We start from the raw sequence: 13,395 nt of genomic DNA on the forward strand, positions 1-13,395 counted from the left end.
GTTGATTTGTTCTCAAAGTAAGCACTTACTTTTTGGAAATAGCAACCACTGTAAATCAGTTGGGAGGGATGTGTAGACAGGTATCACATAGCTGTATAGGGATGTTTACCAGTTTCAGTAAGTGCTGTTTCTGTGACAGATTAAATCCAACGGCGAGCTGCTGATTAAAAATGTTCAGCTGCGGCATGCGGGGAGGTACATGTGCACTGCTCAGACAATTGTGGACAACTCCTCAGCTTCAGCTGACCTTGTGGTAAGAGGTAAGGTTCTCCAGGTAATACAGAAATGTGTCTGGTTTTCACATACGCAAGCAGAGTGTTTCTGATTGTTTAGGATATGTTCTTTCTCAGTAATAGATGGCAGAAATTTAAATGAGAAGTACATGAACATGCAAAGTCAAAGAAATCTGCTCAGGGTACTGATTCTGTTGCAGACATTTAGAGGTCTGAGTATGTGTTTTCCTGAAAAGCGATAAAGATTTATTTATTATGGGTACTTTCCCTACATTATATCAATTTTTAGATCATTTAATTTAGTGTTCATTATTAAAAAGAGATTTCAAGGATCATTTCAATGTATCCTGGATACATTTTAAAGTTACTTCTCATTTTTTATAAAGCTGTATGGATTAAATGAATGTGTATAATACTAGGCCTACATTAAAAGGATTCTGAGTTTTCAAATTACAGAAATCAAGACATCTGAGGTTAAGTTTATCACTGAGTTTTTATCTGAGTCATGTCTGTTAAGTGTTACTGCGGTCTCAAAATGCTGTTCTTGCTTATACAGTATGTATCCTACAAGATCTGCTACAATGTGAAGATTTAATAGCATGAGTTAATGTCCTTTGGGCATTTCACTCTTTTTTGTGCCTGTGGGCATAACACATTCTGAAGTGCTAATGCTCTGTTTGGCTGACAATTCAAAGCAGATTAAACTTGTACCTAGATCTGCGTTGCTGTTGTGTTTTGCCCCACATTCGAGTTACACCACAGAGCTGTGGAGCAGCTGAAATATAGCTAGTGTCGTGGTTCTGAACTTCTGTCATCTCAGGTTGTTGTGCAGTTGAATATTTCTGTATTTAATGTTTGCTGAGCATAAACAGGCTATGAAATATCATCAGTTTTGGATAAAATGTCAAAGCAAATATGGTAAGTGATGACACTACAGAATACATCTACAAAGTAACAGAGCAGGATCTGTTCATGTGTCTTAGTATTATGAAAGCAGTTCCTTTTAGAAACTAAAAGTGAGACAAGGTGCTTTATCAAGCTTCTGATTCCCCTTCCAACCCAGTAATTAGAATCATTGCTGATAGATTATGTTGTAGAAGAAATTAGCATTCGTTTTAATCTCAAAATTTGGATTTGAATACAATGAACATAGTTCTGCTTAATGGCTGAGTAATTCTTACTGCCTTTTTTGTCAGTTTAAAACTCAGCATCTTACTGGGCCAAGAGTAAATATCTTATGAAATATGACAAAGATTGGATTGTAGTTTCACTGCATTGGTACAGAAGAAGCAACAGGAAAGTATGAAAACAAAGAGCTGTATTCGAGAGCATCTCATCAATGGAGTGGTAAAGGATAACCACTGTCACTGCAGGCACATGAAGACATTTTGTCTGTCTACAAAACAGTTTACCAGTTCATATGGATTGTCCTGTGTGATCTTGTTTAAATTGCTAGTGATGTTAGTACACTGAAGACTGTAGCCCCTGCGTGCACCGACAGACTTGACTGGCCCTGTGTTGCCCCCACTGGTGCTGCGTTACAGACATGCCTGCTCCCAGCTCTGTCTCTGTCCCTGCCGCCTCCTGGATGTGCTTCAGGCCTGTGCTGTGGGTAGCTGTCTCCTGGATGCACTGCTTGGGTATATGCAGTGCTTTGTCAGCTGGATGTCCCCAGTTCACTGCCCCTGGTACCTGGGACTGCCATATCAGCACCTGGCTCTGCCCACTATATCTGGACCCTGTGGAGCCATGCTTCCCCTGCTGAAAGAACTACCAACCTTGGGGTTAGTTGTGGGTCCTGTATCAGCTTTCCCGATGGAGCAGCTGGACCTTGGTATTTCCTGAGACATGCCATTTTCAGAAACTGATGGTGAGATGAGAAGCTGTAGAGGTATCTTCTGAAGAAAGAAGGAAAGTTGTTGGAACTGATGAACTTTTCCAAACCTTCCAGCCTGAAGGCTTCTAAAGTGAACCAGGCTTCCCAGTCTTGCAGGAGAATGGGTGTCTCATCAGACTTTACCTGCCTGTGTCCTTAGATCTGGGAGAGCAAATATGCATGTTACCAGGTTGGAGAGTTGACCAACAACCCTCATCTTAAAAATCAGTTCTTAACAACTTCTACTTTCTGCATCCTCTATGAAGAGTTAAGAAGCTGTTTCCACATACAGTGAGGTATTTAGTCCTTACCTTGAAAAGGAGGTCCAAGGAGTGAAATTGCTTGCTTTTTAGAAGGATATATTAACTGAAACCAAGGGACAGCAACGTATTTTTGGTTCAGTTAGTTTCATTTGAGTCCTTTTGTTCAGCTGTGTGGAGAAAATAAAGATCTCAAGAGCTGAAGATACATTTGGCACACCATGTGTTTAGATCTGATGGAGAAATCTCATTCCATTCTTTTTTGTTGAGTTTTTTTTTTTGTTTTGATTCTCTGTGATTTCTCTGCAATAGTGCAGAAAAATATATTATGGTATTGTTGGGGTTTTTTAATATTCTCTGGTACTTGTTCAATCAGATTGTTGGATAATTATCTGAACCATGTTGGCATATTATTATCTCTGAATGTTGAAGCAGAAAATACTTCTCAATAGTTCTAATGCATTGTATCTGTTTTTACACAGTAGTTACTATATATCAGATAACTGTGTATAATGTAAGACAGAAGCATAATAACAAAGCCAGAGCTTTGTAGGAACTTTGAATCTGGTGAGGGGTTTACCACATTGGGATAATATGAAGCCTAAGAAAAATGGGAAGAGATCTGTAGAAATCTCTTTTAAGGTATGATTTTTCTCCCATGTAAGTTACAGGGTTTTCCATGTAACTTGCAGTCAGGGACTGTATGGCACAAGAAGAAGTGTAAATTAAAGGTAGGACACAAAAAAGGTTTTCATTAGGTGGAGTTTGAGAAGGAAAATTTTGTTTATTTTTTCTGAGTTCAATTTTGCTTTGTGAAAAGAGCAGCAACATTTTCAAAGTATCATCTTTTCACTGAGTATCTCAATATTGATTTGGCAAGATTCATGGAAGTTTTATTTGGTAATTATAAAATGCAAGAGCAGCTGTCCTCTGAATCACTCTCTAGTGTATTAAAAGTTGATGAACTTTCATTTTCAGCATATTTAATTTGTTAATTGAGCTACTTTTTTTTTCCCCAGGTCCTCCAGGCCCTCCTGGAGGTATTAGAGTAGAAGATATTAGAGACACTGCTGTAGCACTTACCTGGAGTCGTGGAACAGACAATCATAGTCCTATTTCTAAATACACTATCCAGTCAAAAACCTTTCTATCTGAAGAGTGGAAAGATGCCAAAACAGGTAAGAGTAATACCAGAAGGGATAAAGATAATAAGTTTTAAAGTATGGTTGTTAGAAAGTTTGACTAATCAGAAAATAATCACAACAAAAGGAAACCAGGGATGCTATAAGTGTCTCCTGCAGGTTTACTGTCCTGTCAGTGTGTTGTCAATGGGTTTGTTCCCAGCACCTGGAGGGTCTGAACTGAATATCAAGAAATACAGAAAAGAACAGGCCAGAGTTGCTACCTGCTTTTTTGCCTCTTTCCTCGTTGCCTAAAGCACTCAACATCAACTGCTGGACTAATAAAAATTTATTTGCAGGTTAATCTGGATGACAAGTGGATGGCTTTGTTTCTGTATTTGTTATGGAGAAATCTGGTTTAAATTTTCTGCTATTTCCTGGGAGTGACTAAGTTCCAGTTGTATTAAAACTGGCCCCCTTAGAGAAAACATAGCTAACATAATCCTTTTAACCACTGGATGTCATCATTGTGCCACAAAATTGCAGTTAAGACGGCACCTACATGAGCACAGGACATGCTAACGTAAAGTTTCTTGCAAGATTTAATAGAAAAGCATAAATTTTAAAATATTTTTAAGCTACTAGTATCTCTGAATGCTTTATAAAGGATAGCATTGTCACAATCTATACAGAATTGTCCTGTTAATATGTTTCATTATTCCACCATAATAAATTACATCTTGATTGTTTTCCTGTGGAATTAAGACATCACATACTCAGCATTTCTAAATACTAAGAATATTAATAGTTTCAGTGACTGTCTTTTGTTTAAGTTGTCACTTGTAACTACAGATGTGTAAGAAATAGACTGACCTATTGAGCTGGAAATCTATTAGATTTTTTAGAGTAAAATAATAGAAATACTAGGCCTACTGCATTAAATAATATTTTTCCTTCTGACTGTGTAGTATATGTAGTTCTATTGGATAAAATTGCCTCCATCAGCCAGCACTAGTATTTCCTATGTCAAAGCAGCTTGGAAAATAAACCCAGAAAGTTCCCCAGCTCCTTCTTCTATATCTTCTTTAATGACTTCTGCAGAATCGATTTCTTTGAAGTTTAAGAAAAAATTCATGTAGACATTAGAGCTGTTCAAATAACTGATTATTTGCTACAGTAACAATTCATGCAGGAAAGAGGATCCATTTAGACTCGCCTCTGCTTTTTTCAGGATAAATTATATTTTATTTCCTATTCATGTTTTAGTTTTCAATTAAAGAAAACACCAGCAAATGTGAAGAATTTCAGGTGGCAACTGACACTCTTTTGTTTTGTGCTGTGTGTTACTGGAACAGGAACTGGAGGTGTAGGAGTTAATGTAAGTGTTGGTTTCAAAACTTCACTCTGTCTGATTCAGAGCAGACACTTGAAACCACCCTTCTCACTTCACAGGAGGATTCCCTACTTGCAGTGTTATAGGCATGATGGGATGAATTTCTCTTCATCTCTGAAGTTCGCTGCTTCACAGAATCGTTGAAATATTATTTGAGACATGCAGTCAGACTTTGAATCTTACCCTAAAGAAAGCTGAGTGGGATTCACATCTTGGGTGGGACAGAGAGGAATCTAGATTGTTGAATTTCTTTTTAAAGACAGTAACACAAAAGACATCAATTATTAAGTTCTGAAAAGTTGAAAGTAACTATTCTGATGTTTTCAAAATCTTTGCTTTTTCATTTGAACCACACTTAGGAATTTTGATAAATAGATGATTCTGTCAAAAAGTAGGTTAAATCACCACAGTAACCATCACTGGCACCACAGTGCAGGTTTTACTTAATTGCTGGGCTGCTCCCAGTTTGACTGGGTGTTAAATTTCATATTAATGAAGCATGATGAATAGTCCAAATTGATCTTTCATCAAATATTTAGGCTATCAGTTAATGATGCTAATTTTCAATGTGTGAAACAAGAAAATATGCTTTGGCATTGCATTTTGGAAATATTGTTGTTGTTATTGCTACCAGCATTATTCCCCCAATCAAATTATTCATCTCAGGTTTCATAATAGTGTGTGTTTTGTGAAAGAAGTGTATTCTACTTCACAGTATGGAAATATGTATGAATGGGTTATGTAATAACTTGTTTATATTTATGTTGCTCTTTCCAGTTAAGGGGATCAGATTCTCATTGTGCCAAGTATTCATAATTATTCTGAGAATCTGTGGGACAGTAAAATTAAATTAAGAGATTGGATGTAGCCCAGGAAGGTCATTGAAGGAATGTCAAATTTATGTCACAGCTTGGATGACATGGGAGGTTTGCAATAGCTTTACTGACTGGATGGAAAAATAATTTGAGTAGGGATGAGGGAGGGAGGTGAGCAGGTAGAAAGAAAAGTGGAAAGAGTTCTTCAGGACCTCACTTTGGAATTAAAAATATAATGAACATTAGGAAGAAGGAAGTTGTGTAGTACGTACACTGTTGTTGCCTGGATTTTTTGCAGACATTGCATTTGTATTTTGATTCCAAATCAGCTGCCTTTCCAGTGCAGAATATCTCAATTCTCATCTTCTTCTGAATGCAGGACTCTAATTTCACAAACAACTCTTGTTTGTATATTAATGAAAATCCTGTATCTTTCCATTGCTGCAGACAGCTATAGAAACAACCCCTATTGTCTGTGAATTGCAGACAGTCATGAGTTACTCATTTTATTTATGGTAAAGAAGCTCATCCTTATGACAATAACAGTCTTCTCATAGGAATTACAAGAGCATTTGTCTTTGTTGATCAGAACCAGTTAGCAAGTTGTAACATGCTCACTAATTAGGTGCACCAAATTAGGACCACATTTTATAAAGCACTTTTTATCAATTGATTGAACCCTACATGTCTAGCCCTTGTCTATCTGTATAAGGACTTTTTATTTTACTGTTTCTGCAATCCAGATTTCTCATTGCCTTTGTCTGTAGGTAAAATGAAATAATACAGCTACAATATGTAATTAGTAAGGAAATCTCATAGCTACATGTACTAGTGCACACCCAGTTAAAAGTCTGTAAGGCTTTATCCAAGATACTGTCATAGTTTCCAAATTCTCAGTCACTGCTGTGAGTAGTCCTTGTCAAATGTGGTATTCCTAATGTACATCATAAAGTTTCCTTTAGCTGTCTATGTGTGGTTGCAGAATAGTGCAAGTTTTGTTGCAATCAACCCCACTGTTGCTGACCTTAATGTGAAAAAGCTGTCTTCTACAGCATTTCATCTTTTTTTTAGACCCATCAGATATTGAAGGAAATATGGAATCTGCTACAGTGATCGATTTAATTCCATGGATGGAATATGAATTCCGGATAATAGCAACAAACACTCTGGGGACAGGAGAACCTAGTATGCCATCACAGAAGATTAGAACTGAAGGCGCTCGTAAGTGAACAGAAAATGTCAAGTTTTTTTTAACGTTTCCTAATTTTCATATTTTTATTCACCAAAATGGTAATTTTAGGTTTTATTTTTTAGAAAAAGGCAGTTTATAAGATCAAAGTGCAGAGAATATATATTCAGCCACCCACTACTACAGATTGTAGTAAGCAAGTAGGAAACTGTCAAGATGTGATATCATCAAATCAGACAGAAAAGAAACATCATGATATGGCAAATTTGTGTCCATTGCTGAAACAGAAGCATACTGTATCTTTCAGAGATCCCCCACTGTATCTGTCAGTCAGGTTGTGTGTGTATGAGTGAGTGCACATGTTTGGGACGTGGTTCAGGACTTAGGAAAAAAATATGCATGTATTTAACAAGGAAAATGTCCATTTGCCATTTGGTTTGTATTCTAATTAAAGAATACATGACAGGATGTGTGTTCTACTGGATAATGCCAATTTTCTGTGATTGAAGGTTTGGTCTGGTGTCTTCTTATTCCATCTCACATATGTGACATTATCCAGCACAACATACTCTCTTATCAGTGTGGTTGCTCAGTGTTAATAGCTCAGAGCATATTTAAGGATATTCTTTGGGCTCAGGCACATCCCTTTTAAAATGAATTCTCCAAAATGAGGAATTAGATGTTACTGTTCCAGATAATTCATTCTGGTTTGACTGTACAGAGGAGATAACAGCAGTGTTCTAGGGGGTAATGTATCACTGCACAAAGACTGTATCCAACAAAGAATGTATACCACATATTAGCACCCACTTGCAATCTAGATTTCTTTACAATTGTTTCCCATAACTTGAGATTTTAAAATAAAAATTAAAAAACAAAATGTAAAAATTAACTTTTGCAATTACACCTGCTAGGCCATAGCTTTGATTAGATAGTATGTTCAAAATAAAATGTATTTGCTTTGTAAATTTCAAAACATTAATTGAAGACAAATTTGGTCCCTTAAATTTTTTTTTGCTTGGGGAGAAAGAAAAGAAATTGGTTAAATTATTCTGGATAGGGAAAGAAAAGCCATTGAACTTAAACACTAAAGTAAAAGATAATCACTGCCTAGAAAATTGACTACTAGCATCATATGTTTTATGACTCAAGAGCTGCATATGAAGGCTCAAGAACCTGCAGGGGAAATCTACACATGCTTCTTTGAATGCCTGGTGCACAATAGACATTTTTAAAAATGGAAATGAAAAGACAGGTAAAGAGAGCAATAATGGTAACAGGTGGACTAGGTGTAGTGTCCTGCAGTTTGCAGTGTACCACATCTGTGGCATTTCTTATAGCCTCCCCAAAAATAGGATGTTCTCCAGTTTTGTAGCAGGATGTATATCTTTTGCAAGTGGTCTATTTAGTCTGCTATCTGATTCCCCAGGCACAGCACCATTCTGTTGCAGACTGTGAGACAGTTTTTGACAAACCATGCAAAATGTTAATGTAGCCTTCTTAGGCATCAGTCAGCACTTCTTGCCATGACAAAATGGGTATAAATAATTTAGTTTACAGATTAACTTCTGCGCCCAAGTGTGTTTTCTGCCAGGAGCTGGAATTTGTTATAAGCAGCAGTAAGATTTGGGTTGCTCTGTCAATGTCAAGGGTACTATAGAAGCAGTGTGAAAAGCTGCATGTGCATTTTCATGTAATTCTGAAAATGGTAAATAAACAATGACCCATGTCCACATACTGTAGTTATTGTTAACACATGTTCTGTTTTAAACTGCAATAAACAGTGCTGTGTCTTTATTGTACTATGTGGGTGACAAATAATGTCTGTTACACTTAAAAGTTATCAATTTAGAAGTTTTTCAATTTAGAAGTCTCTCTTCTGGTAGATAACTAATGTCAGTAACTTATTAGCATGCTAAGACTGTGTTCAATGTATTTTACTTTTAATGAAACTCCTTCCTTCATCAACAACATTTCACAGTGATTTCTTGAAATTCAATGGATCATGGTCTGATTTTATGTATTTTAGCTTCTGGGTGCATTAGACTAATTGTCTAAGTGTAGTTGTCTAAATTAGTTACCTGGTCTTAATGGAGAGAGAAACCTGGGTTTAATGGTTGAGAGAATGAGGAAGATTCTCTTCAAAAGAGTGACTTGCTAGATGTTGAACAGTCAGCTTTTTTCTGTTCTTTGGCATCCTGTCTATCTTCTTTGAGTACTTAGCATTCTTGCAACCCTCTGTTTCTAACTTAGCTCTAAAGCTATATATTTTTAAAAGATAGTGTGACTACAAGGTTAAGTAACAAACTCCAGTTTTCTTTCAAATTGTTGTATGTCTGTTTAGTCTTGATCTCCAGTAATTTGTTTTCAGAAAGGCCTGAAATAAATAATGCAAACCATGCACTGAATGCTGATTTCATTTTCAAATTTATTTTTACATATTTGTATCCTGTCTGAAAACATTAGTTCTGCTCTGCTTTGTGTTCCTCCTCAACTGACCCTCAGAAAAGGCCTCAGCAAACATCTCACTTACACAGTGCAAGAGCACTATGACTTACGACTTTCACTGACTAGTGGAGAAAATGCCCAAATCTATCAGAATTTTTTACCCAAAGAACATGTTAATGTAGGTGGGGTGTGTAGCTAATACATGCACACCTGAGGCATATTTAATGCACTGCAGGTAGGCCATCATGTCCTAAGTTTTCAGTGGTACTTTGTGTGTCCTCAACATTGAGTGACAGCAAACAAATACATGAACACCACAGAGGATAGCAATAGAATCATCACAGTCAGTGCAAAGAGTCTTACAGAAATGACAATATAGGAATGATTTTTAATGGAGTCCTTAAAAGTATCTTGCTTCACCACCCAGCTGTGCACCAATGATAGATCAACAGATCATATTTCATTACACAGAATATCAGTGTAAAATGCCATTAGTAAATTTTAAAGTACTATGCCAGTTTTGCTTGTGTACATCTACCCATCCTGAACATGACAATCAAGAAGACATGTGCCAGTAGTCTAGAATACAGTTTGGCTGCCAGTGCTTCAAAGATAGTCCCATGGATTTAACCTTACATATGGCAAGTAAATCTGTTGAAGTAGGTGGAACTGATCACAGTGTGTTAAGGTAATTACATGTGCAAGTCCAGGGTGCTTGAGTCCTTGGTATACCAACATCTGAGAAAGCACAAGAATATCACAGTGTGCTTCTTGTAAGATCTACAAGAAATTTTCCATTCCTGAATATTCAATTAAATATTTGTAGATCATATGGGGAGAAAGAAGAATGATTGCTAGCTATGGTTACAGCTGGCATGTTTCCTGAAGCAGTAGCTATACGTTAGTCTTGGCAGATTGCACTCTATCATTATTTTAATTGTGCATGCCGTGTGTGCTCGTTGGCCTTTCAGCTGTCTGCTGCATACTTTGTAGTAATTTTTCTTGTCTCTTCTGTCTCACTAGCTCCTAATGTGGCTCCTTCTGATGTTGGAGGAGGGGGTGGAAGCAATCGAGAGCTGACAATAACATGGATGGTGCGTATTGCGCATGCAAGATGGCATGAAACCTATACTATCTTATATCTGATCTTGCCTCTCCTGAAACCTGTGGATGGTTTGTCACTGGGTCTTGTGAGAACAGGATTTGTATATAATATATGGGTTTTCAGACTTTTCTAATAAAAAAATACATGAAAAGGAATGAGGAAGAGAGTACCTTATGGGTTTGTGTGTTGGACATTTCTAAAATATCATCTAAAACATTCTAAAACAAAGAAATTGAAACAAATACTGGCTATAACAATGCACTGATGTAACTACATTTAAAAATTCTGCAGTTGAAGAAAAATACTGTAGTTTTCTTCAATAGCAGATTTGCTTGCTACAGCTTAAAGTGGAACATCTTAATTGTGACTTTGATGTGCTGTGCACAGATTTACAGGACTTATTTTAAAACAAGAAAATATGTTCCTATTCTGTAAACTAGCCTGTCATAAATATTAACTGGAGTTTTAAGGAAATTCTTGTATATTGATGTTTTATAAGCTTTATTTTATACCAGAATGACTGATAATACAAAGCAGTGTTGCCTCAGACCACAATTTAGCCATTCATTGATATCCACATTCTGAAAATGTTCTTTTCCTCCAAGCCACTAATTTTTCTTTAACAATTATGTATTTTTCTTTAACAATTATGTATAAAGAAAGGAAAAGGCACAATGGTAATGTTAATCCCAAAAATAATGGAATAAAAATTATAAAAATCTCAGTTTCCAAAAAGGCTTTTCAGTAACCAAAGTATTTTGAAAATTCTATCTCTCTCATAAAGCATAAGTATTTAGTCCATGTTTTTTGGGTTTTTTTTTTAAGTCTGTTATGTATAGTTATATGTATAAAAGCTGTCTTCATTCTGTTATTGAAGCAATGTTTTTGAAAATTTACCTATACTGTGGCTATAGGTAAAGCAGGAAGGGGAAAAAGACACCAAGGTAGGAGGAAAGCAAAACCCAGTGCAAGAGAGTATGAGGATTTATAAACAAAGTTGCATAGTCAAAAGTATCATGGAAGAGAGAATTGAAATCTTCTGCAGAGTATTTGGGGAAGCTAGGGTGGAGAAATAAAAAAAACCAAACAATTGTTGGATTCATGTCAGAGCCTATCATTATCCAGCAAAACCAGAGTTACAGCAGCATTACCTCTGGCAAGAAAAGATGGTTATGTTATGCTTGAAACAATTCCCAAGTTTGTTTTGCTATTGACCTCTCTATTCACTGTCTGTGAGATACATAAGGCATATTATGGCATTTTTGTCTTTTGGGGAATAGTTGTTTCATATGTAGCAGCTTAATTATCTCTAGGAAGAGTGCTTTTTCTTGTGAGAAGTAATGTAAAGATGTCTTAATTCCAACAGCAACTTTGTTATTGTTGTGTAGGGATTCTCCCTATGAATATACAGATTTTTATCTATATGCATATCTCCTTCTTTCTGTACTTAGGATTAATCATATCTCTGTGAAAGTTCTCGAGTATGACACGCAAATAGCCTGCCATATCTTTGAGCTATCAGATTTGAGCTTTCCTGGGTGGGTTTTGTTCTGGGGCTTTTGAGTTTTTTTGGGATTTTTGTTTGTTTGTTTTTTAATTCAGTACAAAATATTTATTCCGTCTTCTTGAGTATTTTAGCTGTGAAGAAAAGATTTATAAGTTTCTAAAAAAGAAGGTCCACAGTTCTGTTAAAATAGATTGAAAAGGTTTTATCTTAGTTCCCCTAATAATAGATTAGGAAGTAGATGTGTCCTAAGTGGCTTAGTTTTGGTCTCTTATTTTTGAAGAGGAAAAGAACACATGCAATGGACAGTTGCAGAAGACCTAGATTATTTTATTATTTCTTCACAAGCTTTATCTAATGAAAACTTAAACTACGGAGTTACTTCTTTCATTGCATGTAAAGGCTGGTACTCATGGCATTTCCAATACAGTGGAAACTTGGCTGTGAACAAACTAAACAAAGAAAACCAAACTAAATAAAGAAGATTATAACCAGAATAGTGACTAATGCAAGATCTGAATTGCGAGACCACTTTAGTATTTCCTGTACACCCAGATAGATTTGTATTCTCATTATTTCTTTTACCTAATATCATGCTTTTCACATCTGTTCCGAGTAGCTCCTTTAGTCAGAAGAATTAAGCATGGCTTCAAGTATTTATTTCCCAAGAATCTTCTGTGCTATGTCTAGCAAGGGTTTTTGAATAGAGGCTGTAGATTCACGGAGTCTGTCTGACAGACGACAATATATCTATCTGTAAGGCTAAGATAAAAATGTATATTGATTCCCCCCAATGTGCTGACATTTGCATATGCTAGTCTAAATAGTCCTTAATTAAGAAGAGAAGAATAAAATGTATGGCAGGTTCACATATTGCTGCCAACCTCTTTTCAGCTTTTGCTGTGATTCATAAGCCCAGGTTGAATGGGACAGCCAGAGATGCAATCAAAGCTCTTCTAAGTCTTGTTTTGAAAGAAGAACTGAGAAGGAGAGCTAGGAGTGGCATGCCTGTTCTTCGTCATTTTTCCCCATTCGTCTTTCCCTCTCCCATTTTCTTTTTCATGGTGTTTAATGGATACTACAAACTATTCAGCCACTTACACCTACTTATGTGCAGCCATTGGAGGGAAAGCTGCTTTTAATACTTTTGTAAGACCTTTCAGAATATAATTTTTTAGCGCCAGTCCTGGCTTTCTAAAGTTTGCTCTGGCTGAAAATCCTTCTGGTACTAGGACCTCATCCAGGCTGCTTACTTTGGCATATGAGATAGAATTCTGGTTTATTTTAAGCGGCTAGTTACAGTGATAGATTCAGAAGATGAGCTACACTAAAGTTTCATAAGTTCTTGCTCAGAATATCTCCACACATGTTGGCTGAAGTGCTGTAGTAGTGAGCAAACACCTAAGGAGAATAATTACTTTCTGTGTCACTGCTCCAAGACCTTTGCCTCA

General features: G+C 36.4%; 1 protein-coding gene and 1 long non-coding RNA gene across 2 annotated transcripts in view; one reads left to right on the forward strand and one right to left on the reverse strand.

The window, feature by feature from the left end:
• Positions 1-13,395, forward strand: part of CNTN1 (contactin 1) — a 219,746-nt gene that overhangs the window by 176,500 nt on the left and 29,851 nt on the right. Inside the window, exons 15-18 of the mRNA XM_085043378.1 lie at positions 140-260; positions 3,389-3,547; positions 6,770-6,919; positions 10,359-10,429. Coding sequence (XP_084899504.1) covers positions 140-260; positions 3,389-3,547; positions 6,770-6,919; positions 10,359-10,429 — 501 coding nt within the window. The remainder of the gene's footprint in view (positions 1-139; positions 261-3,388; positions 3,548-6,769; positions 6,920-10,358; positions 10,430-13,395) is intronic.
• Positions 1-13,395, reverse strand: part of LOC146443366 (uncharacterized) — a 135,699-nt gene that overhangs the window by 92,076 nt on the left and 30,228 nt on the right. The gene's annotated exons all lie outside the window — the stretch shown is intronic.

This window comes from Lichenostomus cassidix, chromosome 1Aa (assembly GCF_008360975.1).
Source record: "Lichenostomus cassidix isolate B80296 chromosome 1Aa, HeHo_3.0, whole genome shotgun sequence".
Lineage (NCBI taxonomy): Eukaryota > Metazoa > Chordata > Aves > Passeriformes > Meliphagidae > Lichenostomus > Lichenostomus cassidix.